The following is a 20,098-nucleotide window of genomic DNA, read 5'->3' as shown; positions in this document are numbered from 1 at the left end:
ACTTCCTGGATTTTTTCCCCTACATCTCCTATTGCTTCTTCTCCATTAGGTCATGGACTTTCATTCTCTCAGAATTTTAAATGTGGTCCACAAAATTATGACCTGTCTCTCTTTTTTTTCTTTTCACTTTATACATTGTTCATAGATAGTTTCATTCACACAGATGTCTCAAAATCGGTACTTAGAATTCTGACCTCCGTATGCTCAACAAATTCAATCACTACTGTCTACCTCTACCTAGATGACATTTCCCGACTGAACTCATCATTTCCATGGACCTTGATAGCATCTATTTATTATTTTACTATATCCCTCACATTTAGTAATCAATCTTTATCAAGTCTACTCCTTAGATTAAATTTCTTCCCTCTAGCCTCAGTTTAAATCATCATTTCTTACCTGGGTATCTTAGCAGTAGTTTAAACTCCCTTCCTTCACTGTAGCCCTGTCCAAGGGATACTACATAATATAACTAATAATGTCTAACCAAAATTTAACTGTGATCATGGAACTTCTACATCTTAAACTCTTCCAATTTTTTTCCTGTGTGCTGCTATTCTTAGAGGTAAATTTTAGAGGAAAACAAATGTTGTCATGTTAAGATAAAATAATAATCTCAGTGGAATTTTTATTGACATAGGGCCAAAGCCAACTAATTTGGGGAAAATACACTTTTGTGTATTCCATCTAAGAATACAGTAGACCACTCTAGTTATATAACATTTTAAAATATTTTCCAACAAATTTTATACTATTCCTTCACATTTCTCATTAAAGTCATTCCTAGGTATTTTGTGTTTATGGCTCTTCTGAGTGAGATCTCTGCCATTTTATTTTCTACCATTGCCAAATATAAACACTATAATTATTTGGACACACATCATCTACCTTGGTACCGCTATATGACTTGATGCAAGATAACTCAAATAATTTTAATCAACTTACTTTGATTTCCTAAGTACACAGTTCACCATTCTTAATGTACATATATATTAATGTAAAAATAATTTATATAGTCATATTTTTAAATCTGGAAATAATCCAAATTATAATACATTCTGTTAGTAGAATGTATACGGTCATTAAAATTATGCTGAGAAAGAGTTCATAATAACGTAAGACCCTATGTAACAATATTTAGTGAGGAAAAGCATGAATTTAAAATGTATATGCTTTCTTAAATTTCACTATATTCTATAATAAAGATACAATGTGATATATAGATGATGTATTACAGAATTATACACTTGAAAATTATGTAATTTTACTAACCATTGTCACCCCAATAAATTTTAATAAAAAAAAGAAAAAGAAAAAAATTAAACTAGTGGTTTTGTTGTTAAAGTAAATAAATAAATAAATAAAATGTAAAAAAATGATACATTAACTTTATAATAAAACACCATATATGTACATATTATTACAACTATTTTGTAAAATATTCATGGAACATACTGTTTTACAGAAGCTACAGAAACACAGTATAATTGTGACTGTACTTGGATATTGGGATTACAGGTGATTTCTTCTTTTCCTAAAATGTCTGCAATGATCATGTGGTACTCTTTAATGGGAAGTTTATTTTTAGATCTTTTTTCATCCTTACTGGCTCCCTATCTCCTCATAGCAGGGTCTAAAATCCTAAGCACTGCATTAATGGATCTTCTTAATCTGATTCTTATTTACCTTTCTAGCTTCAACTTCTTCCATGCTTACACATGTACAATAGGCTCTGGCCAAATCAAACTATTTTCAGCTTCTCTTATGCTTTCTCATCATTCCTCTAGGCCTTTATGGTTTTTGTTCTGCCTGAAATTCTCATTCTCCACTCTACCTCCTTGCTTCCCAAATCATCCATTAATATTCTGCTAAAGAGACGTCTTACATGGGAAGATTTCCCTGCCTGTCCATACCCTCCGTCAAACACCATACTGAGTTAGTTGCTTCCCCTCTATGCTTCCTAGGTTTCCTAGGTTACATGTATTTGTTTCAATTATCGCTCAAAACTGATTGTATTATAATTGATGGTTTACTTGTTTATTGTTGAGCTATCTTTTAATGTTATGGATTATATATTATTTGTCTCCACATTTTGAATGTCTCATGTTCAAAAAAAGTTGATTACATAAATGTTTTAAGTGAAACCATGTGCTCTCTTGGTTCAGTTACCAAGTCTTTCATAGTAGATCTGATCTATGAATTATGTTTTTCCCAAAATTAATAATGAGGGAATTAAATCTCCCTATCAGGATTTGGGGGGAAATTTTAAGATACTGCTGTTTTCAAAGGAAAAGTAATTCAAATATTTTAAGACACATATAAAAGCATTTTAATATTACTTAGACATAATCTGCTTGTGATAAAACTGTATGATAGGGAATTTCATGTAATGGCAGCCTAAATTATTCAGAGCAGCCATCCTACTGACAGCAACTAAATATTCTGGATAAAATATTAAAAACAATTACCTAAAAGCAATGAAAATCTGACAAGATAACGAGGAACTGTGAGGACAAATTCTGGAGGAAACTTAAACCCAGAGAGGTGAGCAGAATATTGAACTTTCTTTTGGTTCTAAAAGCATTTGCCAACACAAACTTGGGCACAAATTCAGATAACTTGTGGGGTGAGGAAGACAGAAATTAAGGACCAGGATGTACATTAAGATGAAAGTCTTATAGTATCTACATTAATCAGGAACCCCAGGGACTATTCTCTCCAGGTGATGGTGTAGCAAAGCTAAACCTACCTATCCTCCAGTCCAGAGAACTGCTGGGGAGTTTGACTTGGCACCAACCAGGACAGAAGGAAAACAGGAAAGGAAAAAATTCTATAAACTTGTGGTTCGATACTGGACATCCTGAAGATTTTTAGCTGGGTATACTGGGTGGTCTAAGTAGTCAAGGACCTTCAAGTCTTGAGCTTGGTTTAAAGTGGTTTACAACTAGTAGTATTCAGAAACTGGCAGATATAACTAAAAATGTATCCTGAAGGAAGGCACTTTTATCCAAGATCTCAGGATATCCTGACAAATATTATTTGCAGGGTAATTACCATCGCAAGTCAAAAAAATCTGGCACACACAGAAATATGCAGCTGTGATCAAAAACTAGCTGAAGCGACACACAGCAAAAACATACCTGGAGACTTTAAACTAGAATTATCAGACGGGGATTTAATATATTTAAGGAAATAAAAAGCAAGCTTACAGCAAACAAAAAAATGATAAAAAGTCACAGCAGATTTGAACAATTACAATTTTAAAATAAAAAACATTATAACTAAACTAAAACACTCAAGGGATACTTTTAGTAGCATACTAGACATACAAGGGGACAAAATTAGTAAAACTGAAAGAAATATAATAAGAAACTACTCATAAAACAGCACAATGAGACAACAGTGGAACCCAAAAGATACTGAGGAGATAACTTGAATGTGCCCAAAATAAATAAATGCCAACCTAGAAATCTACATCCAGGGGAAAATATCTATTAATAGTGATATTTCAGGCAAACAAAAACTAAAATAGCTCATCACTAGGTAAGGTAGAGATAAAGAGAGTCATTTCATAATGTTAAGTTTCAATTTAGCAGGAAGATATTACAAATTTAAATTTGGTTAAGTATCTAAATAAAATAAAATAGCCTCAAAATATATGAAGCAAAAAAGTGACAGAAATCCAAGGAGAAGTGAACAATTCACCATTCATAGCACGACACTTTAACATAAATTTCTGAGTCACAGAAAATGAGCAAATAAAAAGAATAAAAAAGAATACGGAATATTTGAACAACACAATTAGCAAAAACAACAAACAATACAGAATACTACTACAGGCAATTTCAGAATATTGCCTTTCCATGAACATGCAGAACATTTACAAAAATTGACAGCCTGAAATACTATACAACGAAAATGAATGATATGCAGCTACCCACAACAATATGGATGAATCTCACAAGTAATCATATTTAGAAAACTATGGCAAAACAAAAGAGTATATACTGTGTAATTCCATATATATAAAGTATAAAAACAGCAAAACTAATCAAAGCCGTTATAAGTCGGAATAGTGATTACCCTTGGAGGATTATGACTGGAGCTTCTGGAGTGCTGACAATGTCTGTGTCTACATCTGTCTACTAGTTATATAGGTATGTTCAATTGGTGAACATTTGTCCACCTGTACATTTATGATGTGTGCGCTTTTATATATATATATATATATATATATATATATATATATATATATATATATATATATAATACTTGAACAAACAACAAGTTTTTCAAAAAAAATGACTATATGATGGGCTGCAAAGAGAATTTCAACAATATCAAAAAATTGAAAACACTGGACATGATTTGATGACAGTGGGATGTAACTATTAGGTTGGTGCAAAAGTAATTGCGGTTTTAAAGGTTAAAAAGTTACACAAACTGCAATTACTTTTGCACCAACCTAATGGAAATCTATAACTAAAAGATTGTAGATTATCTCTATGTGTAGAGTATCTCTATGCTTGGATACTGAAAAAAAAAATCTGAATAACCAATGGGTCAAAGATATCACAAAAGAAATTAGAAAATATATTGAATGCTCGATAAAGAAAATATTACATATGAAAATTTGTGATGGAATTATTGAGATTTTCTTTATGGCTCAGACTATGTTTAATTTTGGTTAATGTATTATAGGCATTTTTAAAGAGTTGTATTCTGCAGTTGTTGGGTGATTTTTTTTTAATACACGCACACACAGTTGTTATTCCTATTATTCAAAAGTTCTATATCCTTGTTGATTTTCTTTTGTCTCCTTGTTCTCTTTCTGAACAAAATATGTTAAAATTTCCCATTCTGGTTATGAATTTCTCTATTTCTCCTTGGAGTTCAGTCATTTTTGCTTAATGTAATTAAACATAATATTATTGCACTGAAATTTACGATTGTTTTATATTCCTGGTGGATTGACCCTTTTATCATTATGTAATGTCCTATTTACATACATAAGGTTTCTTATCATAAGGTCTACTATTAATGATATTTGTATAGCTAACTATACAGTTTCTTTAAAAAAAAAAAAAACCTTTTATTTATTTTAAGTGTGTTTTTCCAGGACCCATCAGCTCCAAGTCAAGTAGCTGTTTCAATCTACTTGTGGAGGGCGCTGCTCACAGTGGCCCATGGGGGATCGAACCAGCAACCTTGTTGTTAAGAGCACCATGCTCTAACCAACTGAGCTAACCAGCTACCCCTATACAGTTTTCTTTTGATAAGTGTTTGCATGGTATCTCTTTCTATACTTTTACTTTCAACCTTTCTTTATCCTTTTAATAAAGATATGTCTCTAATAAATGACATATGGTTGTTTAATTTCTAACAAGTCTGACTATCTTTATTAATTGGAGTGTTTAGTCTGTTTATAATTAATGTAACTACTGATATACTTGGATTTAAATCTGTCATCTAACTATTTTTTTAATCCTGTCTGTTCTAACTTGCCTTTTTTCCCTTCTTTTAGATTAAGTATATTTTTACGATATTGTCTCCCCATTATTAACTTATCGTTTACACATTATTTTAATATTTAAATGGATTACCCTAGAAGATAAAATATGTATTCTTGACCTATTAAAATCTAATATAAATTTTGACTTTTATCACTTTCAGAACAATGCAATGGCTTTAAAATCTTTTAATTCTATTTACCTCTCTCCATATTTTTTGTTATTGTTCTCATATATTTCAGTTCTTTTTATATTTTAAATTCTACTATGCATTATTGTTGTTTTATTCAGTGAATATATTACCTCCTCTGCTTCCTTCTTTTTACCATTGTTTTCTTTCCTCCCCTCCCTCTTTGTCTCTTTCCCTCCCCGCCTTCCTTCCTCCCTTCCCTTTCTTCCTTCTTTCCTTCCTTCCTTCCTATTTCTATGCTTTTACCTGGGAATATTTTCCAAATACCTAAAGAAATCTCTTACTATTTCCCTCAGTGCAGATCTGCTTGGGATGCATTTCATTAGTTTTGGTTCATTTAAAAATATTTTTCTTTACTTTCCTTTTTTTCTTTTTTAATTTACCTTCCTTTTGAAGGATATTTTTGCTGGGTATAAAATTCTAGGTTTGCAGATGTTTTCTTGAAGCCTTTGAAGATCTCATTTCATTGTTTTCTGGTTTCCCTTTTTTTTTAACTGAAAGCTTAGTTGTCAGTCCTTACCATTGCTAATTTAAAGCTAATATATCCTTTATTTTCTGGTGGTCAAAAGACAGTTAGTTCATTGAAAAACTAATAAAAATCTACAAATCTCTGGCAAAACATCCCAAAAAAGAGGAAAAAAACCCCATACATTATAAGCCCATACATGAAAAAATTTAGATTAAATGCACAAATTTATTGGAAAACACAAATAACCAAACTGATATGACCAGAAACAGAGATCTGTATATTTCTATAACTATTATGGATATTGAATTTATAATTAAAAACATTTTCATGAAGATAACTCTAGTCCTATAAGACTTCATTTTTAATTCTTCTACATGTTTATGGGAGAAAAACCACTAATTTACACACTTTCAAAATAATTGAAAAAGAGGTAATACTTCTCAACTTACTATTAAGGCCAGCATAACTTTGACAAAAACATTACAAAAATGGAAAATTACAAGCCAATTTCTATCATAAACTCATTTTTAAAAGTCTAAGCAGGGGCCAGCCCTGTGGCTCAGGCAGTTGGAGCTCCATGCTCCCAACTCCGAAGGGTGCCGGTTCAATTCCCACATGGGCCAATGGGCTCTCAACCACAGGTTGCCAGTTCAACTCCTCGAGTCCCGCAAGGGATGGTGGGCAGTGCCCCCTGCAACTAAGATTGAACACAGCATTTTGAGCTGAGCTGCCGCTGAGCTCCCGGATGGCTCAGTTGGTTGGAGCGCGTCCCCTCAACCACAAGGTTGCTGGTTCGACTCCCTCAAGGGATGGTGGGCTGCACCCCCTGCAACTAGCAATAGCAACTGGACCTGGAGCTGAGCTGCACCCTCCACAACTAAGACTGAAAGGACAACTTGAAGCTGAACGGCACCCTCCACAACTAAGATTGAAAGGACAACAACTTGACTTGGAAAATAAAAATCCTGGAAGTACACACTGTTCCCCAATAAAGTCCTGTTCCCCTTCCCCAATAAAATCTTTTTTTAAAAAAAGAAAGTTAAAAATGAATAAATAAAACTAACATTATGTGGAGATGGAATGACATCATATGCAGAAAATATAAAATAATATAAAAATGTTCAATTTTAAAATAAATTTAGCAAGGACATTGGATATAAAGTTAATATGTAAGGGGGGAGGGGTGGTAGAAGAGGTTAAAGGGGGTAAAGGGTAAACATGGTAATGGAAGGAGAATTGACTTTGGGTGGTCAACACACAATGCAATATATAGATGGTATAGAATTGTACACTTGACACCTATATAATTTTACTAATCAATGTCACCCCAATACATTTAATTTAAAAATATCAATTTCCTACAACAAAAACAAATTATAAAATCAAAATTTTAAAATAGCATCAAAATAACAAATATCTAATGAAATTTGTGCAATATCTTTATACACACACTCATGCAAACACACATAAACACTGAAAGAAAATAAATAGAAGAATATAACCATGTTCATGGAAGAGAAGTTTATGGATACATTGTCATTATGTTGATAAACCCATATTTTTATGGAGTCAGTAAAAATCCAAATAAAATATGTCAAATGCCCCATATTTTCTACAGATTTAATGTAATACCATTAAAATCAGAGCAGTTTTTTTTATATAGAAATTGAAAAACTGATTCTACAATATAAATAGAAGTGCAAAGGGCCAAAAATACTAGCTAAATTAATCTTGAGGCAGAAGAACAAAGTGAGAAAAAACTTACACAATTGTATGTTAATATGTATTAAAAGCTACTGTGTTTAACACAGAATGGTATTGGCACAAAATAAATAGACCAATAAAACAAAATAGAGAATCCAGAAATAGACGCAAATTTAGTCACTTGGTTTATGACACAGGTATCTCTGCAGAATAGTGAAGGATGATCTTTTTTATTAAATGGCACTGTATATGTAGAAAATGTACTACTATGAAGTGATGACAAGTTTATATTTTTAAGTGAAACAAATCAAAGTAGAGAAGAATGTGTATTGTATGCTATAATTTATCTTAAAAAGCAGTGGACACACATATTTGTTTACATTTCATATATACTAACACTGAAAAATAGTGAAAGGATAAACCATAAAATATTATTACCTGTAAGAGGGGAAAAGGACTAGAATGGGGGAACAGGGACAGTAGATACTAGACTTCTCTAAATATACTTTGTTTGATAAACTTATTTTGGAATTATGTAAATATTTTATATAACTAAAAGGAAATTAAATTTTAAAAAGCAAGCCCAAAATTTGAAAGGAACTTGAAACAAATGAACCTAACTTTGCATGTAATTGATGCAAATTTGCATGTAATTACACAAAGACGAACTATTCCAAGATACTTCAAAATACAATAATTTCTACCATACATGCTTAGTGAGATACGGCGTACAAATGAAAAGAATGCCAACAATATTAAGCTGTTACTGTAATCATATTGTTGGTGTGGTACTGGTATTGTTTTCTAAGTCTGTTTTTTGAGTAGTGTCAGGTAACAAATGAGTAATTATGTTGATGTAAATAAAAACTGGGATCTTTGTTGTAGAAGACAGGAGATACAAATGTAAGACTGAGGAAATTAAGTAAAAACCTACAGTGTTGAACTTGGAAAGATTAGTGATGAACTTGTGATGTACTTTATCTTTTTTAAAATGCACAGTAACTGAAAATACCTAGAAACCCTGTAGCAATAAGCACAACTATTGTCCAGATTTTATCTCTAAATATCAGCTCTCACAAAAAAGAATTGAAGAATCCTTGGAGAATAGTTAGTTGACTCCAGGTCTGAGACAGGAAATTTAGAAGATGAACCTGGATACTTGTAATACCAAAAAGCAGACATTCTCTTAAAAATGAATTAAATGAGTTTGTCACTGCAAGGGAAACAACTGACAGTATTTACTGCAAATGATAAAATTTAAGATTTTGAATGAGAATTATCATTTGGGAAAACTTGTGTCTACCACTGTGAGCTTGTTGCTTTCCAACATTAAAAGAATGTCTCATGAGATTAGTGTTGGTATTGACAAATGTGATTTTTTTGTTATTGTATAATAAAATGTGTCTCCATTTGGAAGATCTGTATAGCCAGTATTTCCCAAACTGAAAATACCTAGAGACTAGGTATTTTCCCAAACTGAAAATACCTACAAATCTGTGAGCCAGTATTTCCTAAACCGAAAATACCTAGAAACCCTGTAGCAATAAGCACAACTATTGTCCAGATTCTCTCTCTAAATATCAGCTCTCACATATGCAATATACAGCAATTTAATGGATGAATTATTGCTATGCACAGAAGCCTATATGAATGTATAATACTGAGTGAAAGAAGCCAGATAGAAAAACATAATCATACCATATGACTCTATTTTTATGGTGTTGGAACTCCTGATAATGGTTATATTTCAGAAGGGAGTAATGAAAGGGGAAGGTTGAGGGGAGTTTGGAGGTGCTGGTAACGCTCTACTTCTTTACCTCTGTGGTAGTTACATGATTGTGTTGGCTTTGAATTATTCATCAAACCATACACTTATGATATATGAACTTTTATGTATGTTATACTTCAATTAAAGTTTTAAAAAGTAAAAATTTTGTGAAGCAGCTAATATCACACTTAGTGGAAAACTTTCAGTTTTAAATCCATGCATTACAAACAATAAAATCCGAAAATCAGTAAACTAAACTAAACAGCTAGAAAAAAATAGCACATTGAAAACAAAAACAACCAAAAAAAGTGAGGAAGGAAATAAAGTTAAGAGCAGAAATCAATAAAATAGAAAACAAATATACAAGAAAGAGAACCCTAAAAACCAAAAGTTAGTCCTTGGAAAGGGTCATATAATTAGTAAACTACTACTTCCAAATCCATTCAGGAAAAATGAGAGGTGATAATAATTAACATCAGGATTGAAAAGGGGCATATCACTACAGATCCTGCAGATGTTAAAAAGATCACAAGAGGACAGACAGTATAAATAAGTTTATGCCAAAATACTTGAAAATTTAGAGGAAATCAACACATTTCTGGAAAAAACACAATTTACTGAAATGAAACAAGAATAAAAACATAAATAATTTTATTTCTAACAAAGAAATTTGATATCATGTACAACTTTTCCACAAAGAAAACTTAAGGAACAGAGAGCATCACTGTGAATACTAATAAATATTTAAGAAAGAAATATCATCAATCTTAGCAAACATGTCCTCTAGAGAAGAGGAAAAAAAGAGAGAAAAAAACTTCTAACTTGTTTAATAGGGCCAGCCTAACCTTGATACCAAATCCTTATAAGAAAGGAAAATTACAAGCTAATCTCAAGTGACTAATATAGATGCAAAAACCCACTATTAAGAGGTCTTCATTGGTTGGTTTTATTTTGTATGAACATCATTTTGACTCTAAACAAAACAGGTGTAATATTTGTTCAAAGATTCAAAAGAATAAGTATGATGTGCCTGAATTCAGAGAGCACATTTTTGAGGGTATGTCATTAGAATTCTGCTATTAAAACAGTATATATGTACATGGCAACCAGATGGTTCTAAGAACAGCCAAGAATTTGGGATGGTACACAAAGGTGTTTCTCTTTGTCTGCAGCTCAGGAGAATATGTGATTGCATATTCATTCCTAGATTCCAGGACAAGTTCCAGATGAGTATATAATGACCTTCCGTGTTTATAGCTTGAGGAAGAAATTATTATCCTAATTCTTTTTCATAAATGCACTAAAAAAGAGACGTAATTTATTTCTATCTTGAACCATTCTTGTATCATAAATTAAAATTGGGAACAAAATGAGTAACCATCTTTATCATTTAGTTTTGGGGTTTTTAAATTAGTTTCAGGTGTACAAAACAATGTAATAGTTATACATTTACACCCCACACTGTGATAATCCCGCCAATCTACTACCTCTCTGATATTATATATATATATATATATATATCTGTTACAATTCCATTGACTATATTCCCTATGCTGTACTCCACATCCCATGACTATATATATATATATGTATATACACACACACACACACACACACACATCTATATACAGATATATAGATATATAGATATATATACACATATATATCTATTATATGTATACACACACACGAGTATACTTTTTTTGGGTATCCCCGGTATGTATGTATGTATGTATGTATGTATGTATATAAATATATATATGTGTATATATATACATACATATATTTAATTATAGTTGACATCCCATATTATTCAACTTAAGCTTTAGGTGTATAGTACAGTGGTCAGGCATCTACACAGTCTATGAAGTGGTTTCCCTACTAAGTCCAGTGCCCATCTGGCACCCTACATAATCTTTACAACATTATTGATTATATTCCCCAAACTGTATTTCATTTCCCCATGGCTATTAGTTTTGGTTTTTAAGAATAACCCTTACCAACTAATTCCTTGTTTCCCATAATACTTTAGTCAGAATCCTAGACTGGGATCTATATTCATTTGATGTTCTGCCAAATGTTATTTCTGATATTCATATCATATGCATTTGAGCAATGTAAAAACCTTTTTAGCAATTTAGTCCACCTTCACCCCAACAGAGTTAAGTGTATTTAGTCTCTGGAATATTATTGTTTCCTCTAACTGCAAATACTGAAGGCAACAAAAATCAATAGGCCATTAACATTATCAGACATGTTGTTAAAAATCTTTCCCACAAATACATTTTCCTTTCTGTCCACTCAAGTTATGATGTTCTTTTCCTTCCTTTTTAATAGTTTGAGGTTTCTCTATTATATTATACATCAAATACTATTGTATTGTCTACATGTTTTTTTTTAATCTGAATATATTTCACTGGCCGTGAAAACTTCCTTAGTTACAGCACTCTAAAGTTTTTCAAAGCATGGTTATCGGCTTCAAAGCCAAAATAGACATAAGGAAACCTCTAATTAGGCTATAGAAAAGTCTACTTATGGAACATATGTTAACAAATAAAAACACCTAGAATTGTAACAGCTATATATTATGTCAGAGGGGTAGTAGATTGGGGAAGGGAGGTTTATCACTTTGTGAGGGGTGTAAATGTCTAACTATCACATTGTTTTGTACACCTGAAACTGATAAAAAAAAATCTACTTCAGAATGCCAAAAACATTCCACCACTCTGTTAATAAATGACATTGCAAAGAGGAACTATCTTATACCCTATATATCCCGGCAAAAGAAACTGTTTTAATTCCAGAAGAACAATACACTAATATAACATTGGTATGTTCAACCTATAATTTTCATGTGGAATATTTAATAAAGTCAGTTGTATGCTGTTGTGCATTTTTGCCACATTAATATTTATTATCTGAAAAATTGCCAATGCAATTCATTTTCAATTCAAAGTAGAAATTCATATCTCAGAGGTACCATCTTAGATATGAATCTAAAAAAATTAAATTGCCCATCAAGAATCCTAACAAAAAATTTACATGAGACACATGTTTTCTGCTTGTTGCACAGTGGGCCAATTTTGTTTATATCTGTTAAATATTATCAAAGGAGAGATACAGATATGAATGTTTTCCTGAATTCTTAAACTGACAGATTTTAGTATTATAAATTATGGTAAAATACATTGTAAACTAAGAGAGAAGAGCTTAAAATTTGAACAAAATATAAATACATGTATCAAGATGATTATGCATCATTCAAGGCATACAGTTAAAATATTACAAAATTGTATTCTTTTCAAAGGATTTTTCTTTTGTAAAATTCAAGCAATAAATATTTCATTTCTAGAATTCTATCGTTGTTATTAAGACATTCAATGAGCACTAGGACAAGCATTCTTTTCTAAAGAATCAAGATTGGATCAATGTGCAATTGGATAGAAAAAATAAATAATAAATGCCTGTGTGAATTACAAATATTCCAGCTTTATAAAAATTACTTTACCCCATTTTTATACATCATACTTTCTTTATAAGAAAGTATGCAGCCCATAAAAATTATTAGCAGACAATGAACTACCTAAAAAGTGAAATATCAACAATGATGGAAAAAGATCGCTCAACTGAAGGAATGGGAGGGCACGATATTCCTGCATGTATGAACAGAGTATCTCCGTTACTTTATTTATCGCTCCATTACTTTATTTATCCCTCATATAAATTTTAGAAATTTGGTCACAGGGGACATTTTTCTCTGTTATTAGCTATATTTTTCCTTTTAAATAGCTAGTTTTCCTTGCAACTCCCAGATCCATTGTTCTTCCTATCACTTACTTATATTTCCTTTTTAGCCTAGTCAAAATGTGTTTCTCAAACAACTCCTGACTCCCAAACTTCATAGACGTTATTCATATTCTCATCGCTCCTTGTTACTGAAAGCAATGAAATAGAAGAAATGGTGAATTTTCTTGATAGGAAGAGAATTTATGCATTGTTTTGATACCTGAAATATTAACATTTTGTGTACCAATTTTCTCCCTTAGAAAAAGAACTGCATTTTAATTTGTATTCACTGCAAATTTCACAATGTAATGATATATGCGTACATCCCTACTAATCACTTTATCACAGGAACTAGACTCATCTTTAGCCCCAGAACAGCATTGAGGTTTTTCATGCTAGCTCTAGGCCCAGAAAATCCCTCTGTTACGTTGTTTTCATTATTATACATCATGAAGAAGAAAATAACCACTGAAATAATGCATTAGAGAATGACCCTTAAACTGTTAACTTTATATACAAATGAAAAACAGAAAAGTTAATGTTTTTCCCTCTATGTTGAACAGTGTTACCCTCCAATTCATATATGCACAAATGTATTTCATTCATTCAGCAAGTACTTACTAATCATATCATATATACTGGTTTCTATTACATCATGTGTGAATATTAAATATGCAAAATTATCATGGATGTAAATCTTCTTTAACATCATTATTTGGAAAAAATAACATAACCCCTTTGTCCCCTTATTACTTGGAATACTAAAACAGGGAATCTTCCATTGCCTTCCTTAATTTCTGTACATCTCCTTCCCTTCTATCCACAATTGCTATGAAAAGTCCAAAAGTAACATTGTAAAATTGCTGTCCCAGTTGCTCCCATTCTATTAAAAAAGTTTTGAAATGCCAACAGCCACTATGGTTAAACTGAAGTATTTGAATAATTTAACTTTTATTAGACACATTTCTCTCAAATATGGTATTTATTATGTCTAAGTATATTGGCTTCTAAAATAATAAAAATATTAAATCCAAGTTGAATGGACTTTGAATAGTAAGTGCACTTTCGCACACACCCATGTTTCTGACATAACAATTAGTCATCTTTCTTCTTTGTGAAACAATTCAAACACACTAAAGGTTGTCAAGTCCTATACACAATAGTGTTATTGTCTATGAGTACAAATAGGTATTCTCAGACATGCGTATAATTTTGATGTACTTACAAACACTGCATGGAGCTATTAGCTATGTTGTGAAGTGTTAGTCTCAAAACAGACTTTTTTTGCCAAGTGGTTTTCATGTAAAGTATAGACTAGAAAATATGCTGCATTTTATTAAATTGTCTATCATTCAAGATCCAATTCAAATGCCATCTCTACCACAAAGCTTTCCCTGATTCCCTCCTCCAAGCCCACATATCCTCTCTCTTCCTTCTTTAAATATCCATTCCAATTTATTTTTACATGTTTTAGGTTATCATCATTTCAAATCATGTGTTGTAAAGTTTGAGTAAATGTCTCATCTTCCATTATATTAAGCATATATTATGCAAAACTCATGTATTTTTCATTCCCACTAGGTATCAGAATGCCTTACACACATCCATTGCTCAAAACTATTTTTTTGAATGAAGGGATATTTGCTTTAAATCCCTTAAAGGAATTCCTAAAAAGAATTATTTAAAGACATTTCTGGTCATTTATTATCCATGCCAGAAACGTTGGTGCTTTATTATTTTTAATTTTAGACATTTATGCTATATTACATTTATTGTTCTTTAATACATTTGAATTTCTTACCCTTGTTTCTCAAAAATAAACTATAATCTCCTTAAGGCCAAGAACAGTCTTTTAATACTTCTATACTCCCAGAATTCTTAGCACAGGGGGTATAAAAAGCATGAGTGTTCAACTCAAAGGATTAAATGTTGCCAAAGGCTCATCTAAGAAACATTTTAGAACATACTTTATAGTGCTTGGTGGGTACTGTTGAATAACTATAAAGTACACCTGAAACTAATTGTATGTTAGCTATGTTTTAATAAAAATCCTTTTTAAAAAAAGCAATTAAGAAGTACAAATTGCCAGTTCTAAAAACAGTCACACAGGGAAGTAAAGTACAGCACAGTGAATACGCGTATAGTCAATAATATTGTAATAACTATGTATGGTGCCAGTTGGGTACTAGACTTTTGGGGATGACTTCATAAGGTATATAAATGTCTAGTCACTATATTGTACATCTGAAACTAATGTAATATTGTATGTCAATGGTAATTAAAAATAAAAACTTTTTGAAAAGGATTATTGGAGGGGCTTCTTAAAATGCAGTTGCCCAGGCCTGCCCCTGGAGATTCTGACTCAAGAATTGGATCGGTGCCTAGTATCTGTATTTTTAACAAGCATTTGAATCACATGAGCAGTCAAATTGGAGGAAACTCTGGGTTAGTGTCCTAGCCTGATCTACCCATTTTCTAAGTCTCTTATTCCAACCCGTTCTTCCCCCCACTTTTTCAGCATTACTCTCAAGGCTTCTGAAGACTTCCATACCCTTTCCCATTGTTTTATTTACTGATAATAACAAATACTACTGTTTATCGAAAAAGAAAAAGAAAAGAACATAGCAGGTGGCCATTTCCTGGTCAAGGGAATCAAATCCCAAAAAATTTGCTTACCATGACATTGACATTTGCGTGATCTCCTTTCCTATTCCGAATCTGAATACAGGATATTGGCAAATTCATTCCTACCCCAGTGGTCACATTTCTCAGGTCAGCAGCACTGTATTCCCCACACAACAGCAAACTGTTATTATCAGAACCAAGTCCCAGAGAGACCCGATAGAAATAGGTCTGAGAAAGTCTCTCAACCGTAGTGACATCTATTGTGGCTGATGTCATGCAAGGATTCGAAGCTGTTTTCCTTCCATACCTCAGCTCCTCTGGAGAGCGACAGCAGCTCTGAGAGCAACAACCTGGGCTCTGGCTCAACTTGATACACACAAAGAAAAGTAGGCACCCCAGAAATAAAAAGGAAATGCAAGCCAATGCAATTACTAAATACAGGTTCTGGGTGGAAAGGTGCCCTATTTCCCAGGCATCTTCAAAGTCTGGAAGGACCTGAGGGACAGAGTTGCTCAACAGCATACACAGTGTGACAGAGGAGGAAAGTGATGGGTCTCCATGGTCCCGAACCACTACCACCACCCTTTGTTTAACGGCATCAGTGGGAAGAACTAAGCGAGCAGTACGGATCTCTCCCATATTGGCTGAGATTCTGAATAGGCTAGAGTCAGAGGCCTGAGAGATGTGGTAGGAAAGCCAGGCATTGGAGCCACTGTCTGCATCCTCAGCTACCACTTTTGTGATCAAGTGTCCAGTTCTGGCAGAGCGGGGCACAATTTCCACTGGGACAGAGCCATTTCTGGGTAAGGGAAACAAGATGACTGGAGCATTGTCGTTCCTATCTACCACAAACAAGTTCACAGTCACTGCTGCACTTCTGGAAGGAATGCCACCATCTCTGGCTTCCACTTGAAAGCTAAACCCCTTGAGCTGCTCAAAGTCAAAGGAAATTTTGGCAGTGATAGCCCCACTTGATGTTTCTACAGCCACCAAACTAGATACTGTCTGCCCTTCAGCGATAATATCCAACAGTTCATAGCAGACAAGGCCATTCTTCCCCAGGTCAGGGTCCTGGGCAAACACACGGCCTAGGGAGGCTCCAGGGCCATTGTTTTCAGCCACAACAAGTTCCTGTTGTGGTTGAGGAAAGCTTGGTGCATTGTCGTTCACATCAGCAACTGACACAGTCAGTGTCCTGCGGGTGCTAAGTGGGGGCGAGCCACCATCTGAGGCGGTGATCAGGATCTGGTATTCGCTGACCTGCTCCCGGTCCAGGGGCCCATCAGTCAGCAAACTGTAGTAATTGTCAAAGGAAGCCTTCAGCTTAAAAGGGCCTCTACTGGACATGCTACAAATGACCTTACCATTGGGACCGAGGTCCTCATCCCTTACACTAAAGAGAGCAATCACTGTGCCAGGGGCGACATCCTCAGAAACTGGGCTGGAGAGAGTCAGAAGGTTCACCTCGGGGGCATGGTCATTCACGTCTGTCACTTCCACCAGCAGTTTGGTGGTGCTAGCTAGAGCGAAAGTGCCTTCATCCCTCGCTTCGATATATGCCTCCAACAGCGTTTCAGGCGGACCTAGTGAAGCAGCTACCCGCACCTCCCCATTTCTAGGGTGCACGTGAAAGTGGTGTCGCAGCTTTGCTTGTGTGCTATTGCTTAAGGAGTACCGGATTTCCCCATTGGAGCCTTCATCGGGGTCCGAGGCCTGAACTCGGAATAACACAGTCCCGTTGGGTGCCGTCTCTGGCACCTTGGTACGGTACACTGTGCGCTCAAATACAGGAGCATTGTCGTTTGTGTCCACTACGATGATGGCGACTTGTGCGTCTCCAGAGCGCGCAGGCTGCCCGCCGTCCCGAGCAGTGAGCACCAGCCGGTGGGTGGCGCGCTCCTCCCGATCCAGTGCTTTCTCCAATACCAACTCCGGGTATTGGCTGCCGTCGACCCTCGAGCCCATGTCCAGGCGAAAGTGCTGACTGGGGTTCAAGCTGTAGCTTAGCATCCCGTTGCTTCCCTCGTCGGCATCTTGGGCATTAGGGAGAGTAAAGCGGGCCCCAGGCATCAGGAACTCAGGGATGTGCAGCTGCACGTCGCCGGCAGGGAAGAGAGGTGAGTTGTCGTTGGCGTCCAGAACGTGAACGAGCATCTTGTGCAGCTCCAGAGGGTCCTCCAGCACCAGCTCATAGGTCAAGACGCAGGCAGCTTTGGCCCCACACAGCCATTCGCGGTCTGCCGGCTCTCTGACTATCAAGCTACCGCTGGCCAGATCCACCCCGAAGTAAGGCTTGTTGTGGCTGGAAAGTAAGCGAAAGTTCCGCAAAGACAGAGCTGCTATTGACAGCTGCAAGTCCGCGGTAACATTGCCTATGGCTACACCCCGCTGGGTCTCCTCCAACACTGAGTATTCGAGCTGTCCGGCGGCAGAACCGCAGGAGACCCACAAACATAGAACCGCCACCCACCAGCCAACCATCCTCCCTGCCAGCATCCTCGCTCCACCAAGCGGCGTCCCGGGACCATGCTCCGGATTCCCGGAGAGCACGAGCCGTGGTAAAAAAAAAAAGCAAGGGTCGGCCAGCCGCCGCTGCCGGCTAGAGGTGCAGAGACCGCCGACGTTCCGCTTCCTGAATACCGGGTTTGCCCGGGGCTGGCCCGCGGGGACCAACCTTGCTAGACTGGAGGCTTGGCAGCCGTCTGGGAAAGCGGAGAGGCCGGGTGCGGAGGAGCGCAGCGCCGCCTAGGGGTGCAGAGACTAGGTAAACGGCCGGGTTCAGGAAGCGCGGTCTCCCAGTTCCTTGCCGGCTGGGATCTAGCCCCAAGCCCTGGCAGCGGACGCGGAGCGGGGCAGAGAACACGCTCCGAGAAACTAATGCATCTTCCCTTAAATGGCGTTTCCTAGGACAACGCCCCGAGACCGCCCCGATCTTAACCTCCACAACCTCTGCCTGAAGACGGCTTGTAACTGGGGCTGAGTTTAACTGGGCTTCTCTCGTCAACTGTTGGACAGCGGAGCGTCGAATCTCGGGCGCTTGGACCCAATGACCTCCTACAGTGCCCGCCGGAGCGGCGGAACTCCGAGAGGAACCGCGGGGCGGAGGCTGTGAGAGGCGGATCCGTGACCGTGAACGACCACGCCTTCGCGACTTAAGGAAACAGCTGCCCCCACACCTAGTGCTGTAGTGCATTCGGTGCTGGATTCCCAGTCTCTCCGCTGCGGCTTAAAGTCTCTCCTTCACTTTCTTATATCCCAGGAGCCTCCAAGGTTTCAGTAGAGGCAGCTAGCGAGGGAAATATTCTTCTCAAGTTTCCCCCGGACTCTTGCTTTGCGAGGTAATAAAGTGAGCGAGAGCAAGACTTAAGGTCCTACGTTCCGCCTTTTGCAAGTCAGCAGTTTCTCTTTCCCCAGGAGGCCCTACTGGAAGTGTGCTTTGCAAGCTGCCCTTAACGCTCTGGGTGAGGTAGGAGGTTAGGAACCAAGCAATACCAAGCACCAGAAACTCAAAAAGATTGACAACTCATCATCCCCACAGGATGTACGAAGTGGAGGGGAGAGAAAGTACTGAGCTACTCTCCAGAGTGTGACCAGGAAACTACCCTGCAAATTTACTTTCTGTGAATATTTAGAAAATAGTAATGAGACAGGGTAAGAACAGGCTAGATACCCATATCTTCTCCAACGTCGTTTTTAAGCCTGTGTTCAGCACAGAAATCTGGACAGTGATCAGTTCTATGAAAAACATCTCAGAGCTACAAGAAATACCTCCAAATTCCGCCTACCACCCTACAACCAGTGGCTTTCCCTGAGGGAGGCGAGCTGAAAAAGAGAGGGGTTTAAATGACTGTTAAACACTAAATTCCTCACACTCAAATCCTTCTTTTAATACAATTGCAGTATTCAAAGCCCCAAAACCCAAAATTTGAAAGATGAAAGCTGACCAGAGATCAAGAATTGAAACTTTCAGGGCACTCTATTTTCTGCTTAAAAGTATTGTTAATTATGGAAGCTGAGTGTAGGATACATGGGGGTTAATTGCACAC

The 20,098-nt window shown here is 35.9% G+C and overlaps 1 protein-coding gene across 9 annotated transcripts in view; it reads right to left on the bottom strand.

The window, feature by feature from the left end:
- Positions 1 to 20,098, bottom strand: part of LOC109451776 (protocadherin alpha-C2) — a 165,459-nt gene that overhangs the window by 61,732 nt on the left and 83,629 nt on the right. The window contains exon 1 of one of the 9 annotated variants that reach the window (XM_019740255.3): positions 16,104 to 18,614. The exons of the other annotated variants lie outside the window; for them this stretch is intronic. Within the exon in view, the coding sequence (XP_019595814.2) occupies positions 16,104 to 18,548 (2,445 nt within the window). The 5' untranslated portion in view covers positions 18,549 to 18,614. Of the gene's footprint in view, positions 1 to 16,103; positions 18,615 to 20,098 lie in introns of those variants that run through there. 9 annotated transcript variants of the gene reach the window in all.

This window comes from Rhinolophus sinicus, chromosome 5, assembly GCF_057876585.1.
Source record: "Rhinolophus sinicus isolate RSI-liver-muscle chromosome 5, RSI-T2T, whole genome shotgun sequence".
NCBI lineage: Eukaryota > Metazoa > Chordata > Mammalia > Chiroptera > Rhinolophidae > Rhinolophus > Rhinolophus sinicus.
Note: the sequence above shows the minus strand (reverse complement) of the source record. Positions and strands in the feature narration are given on the sequence as shown.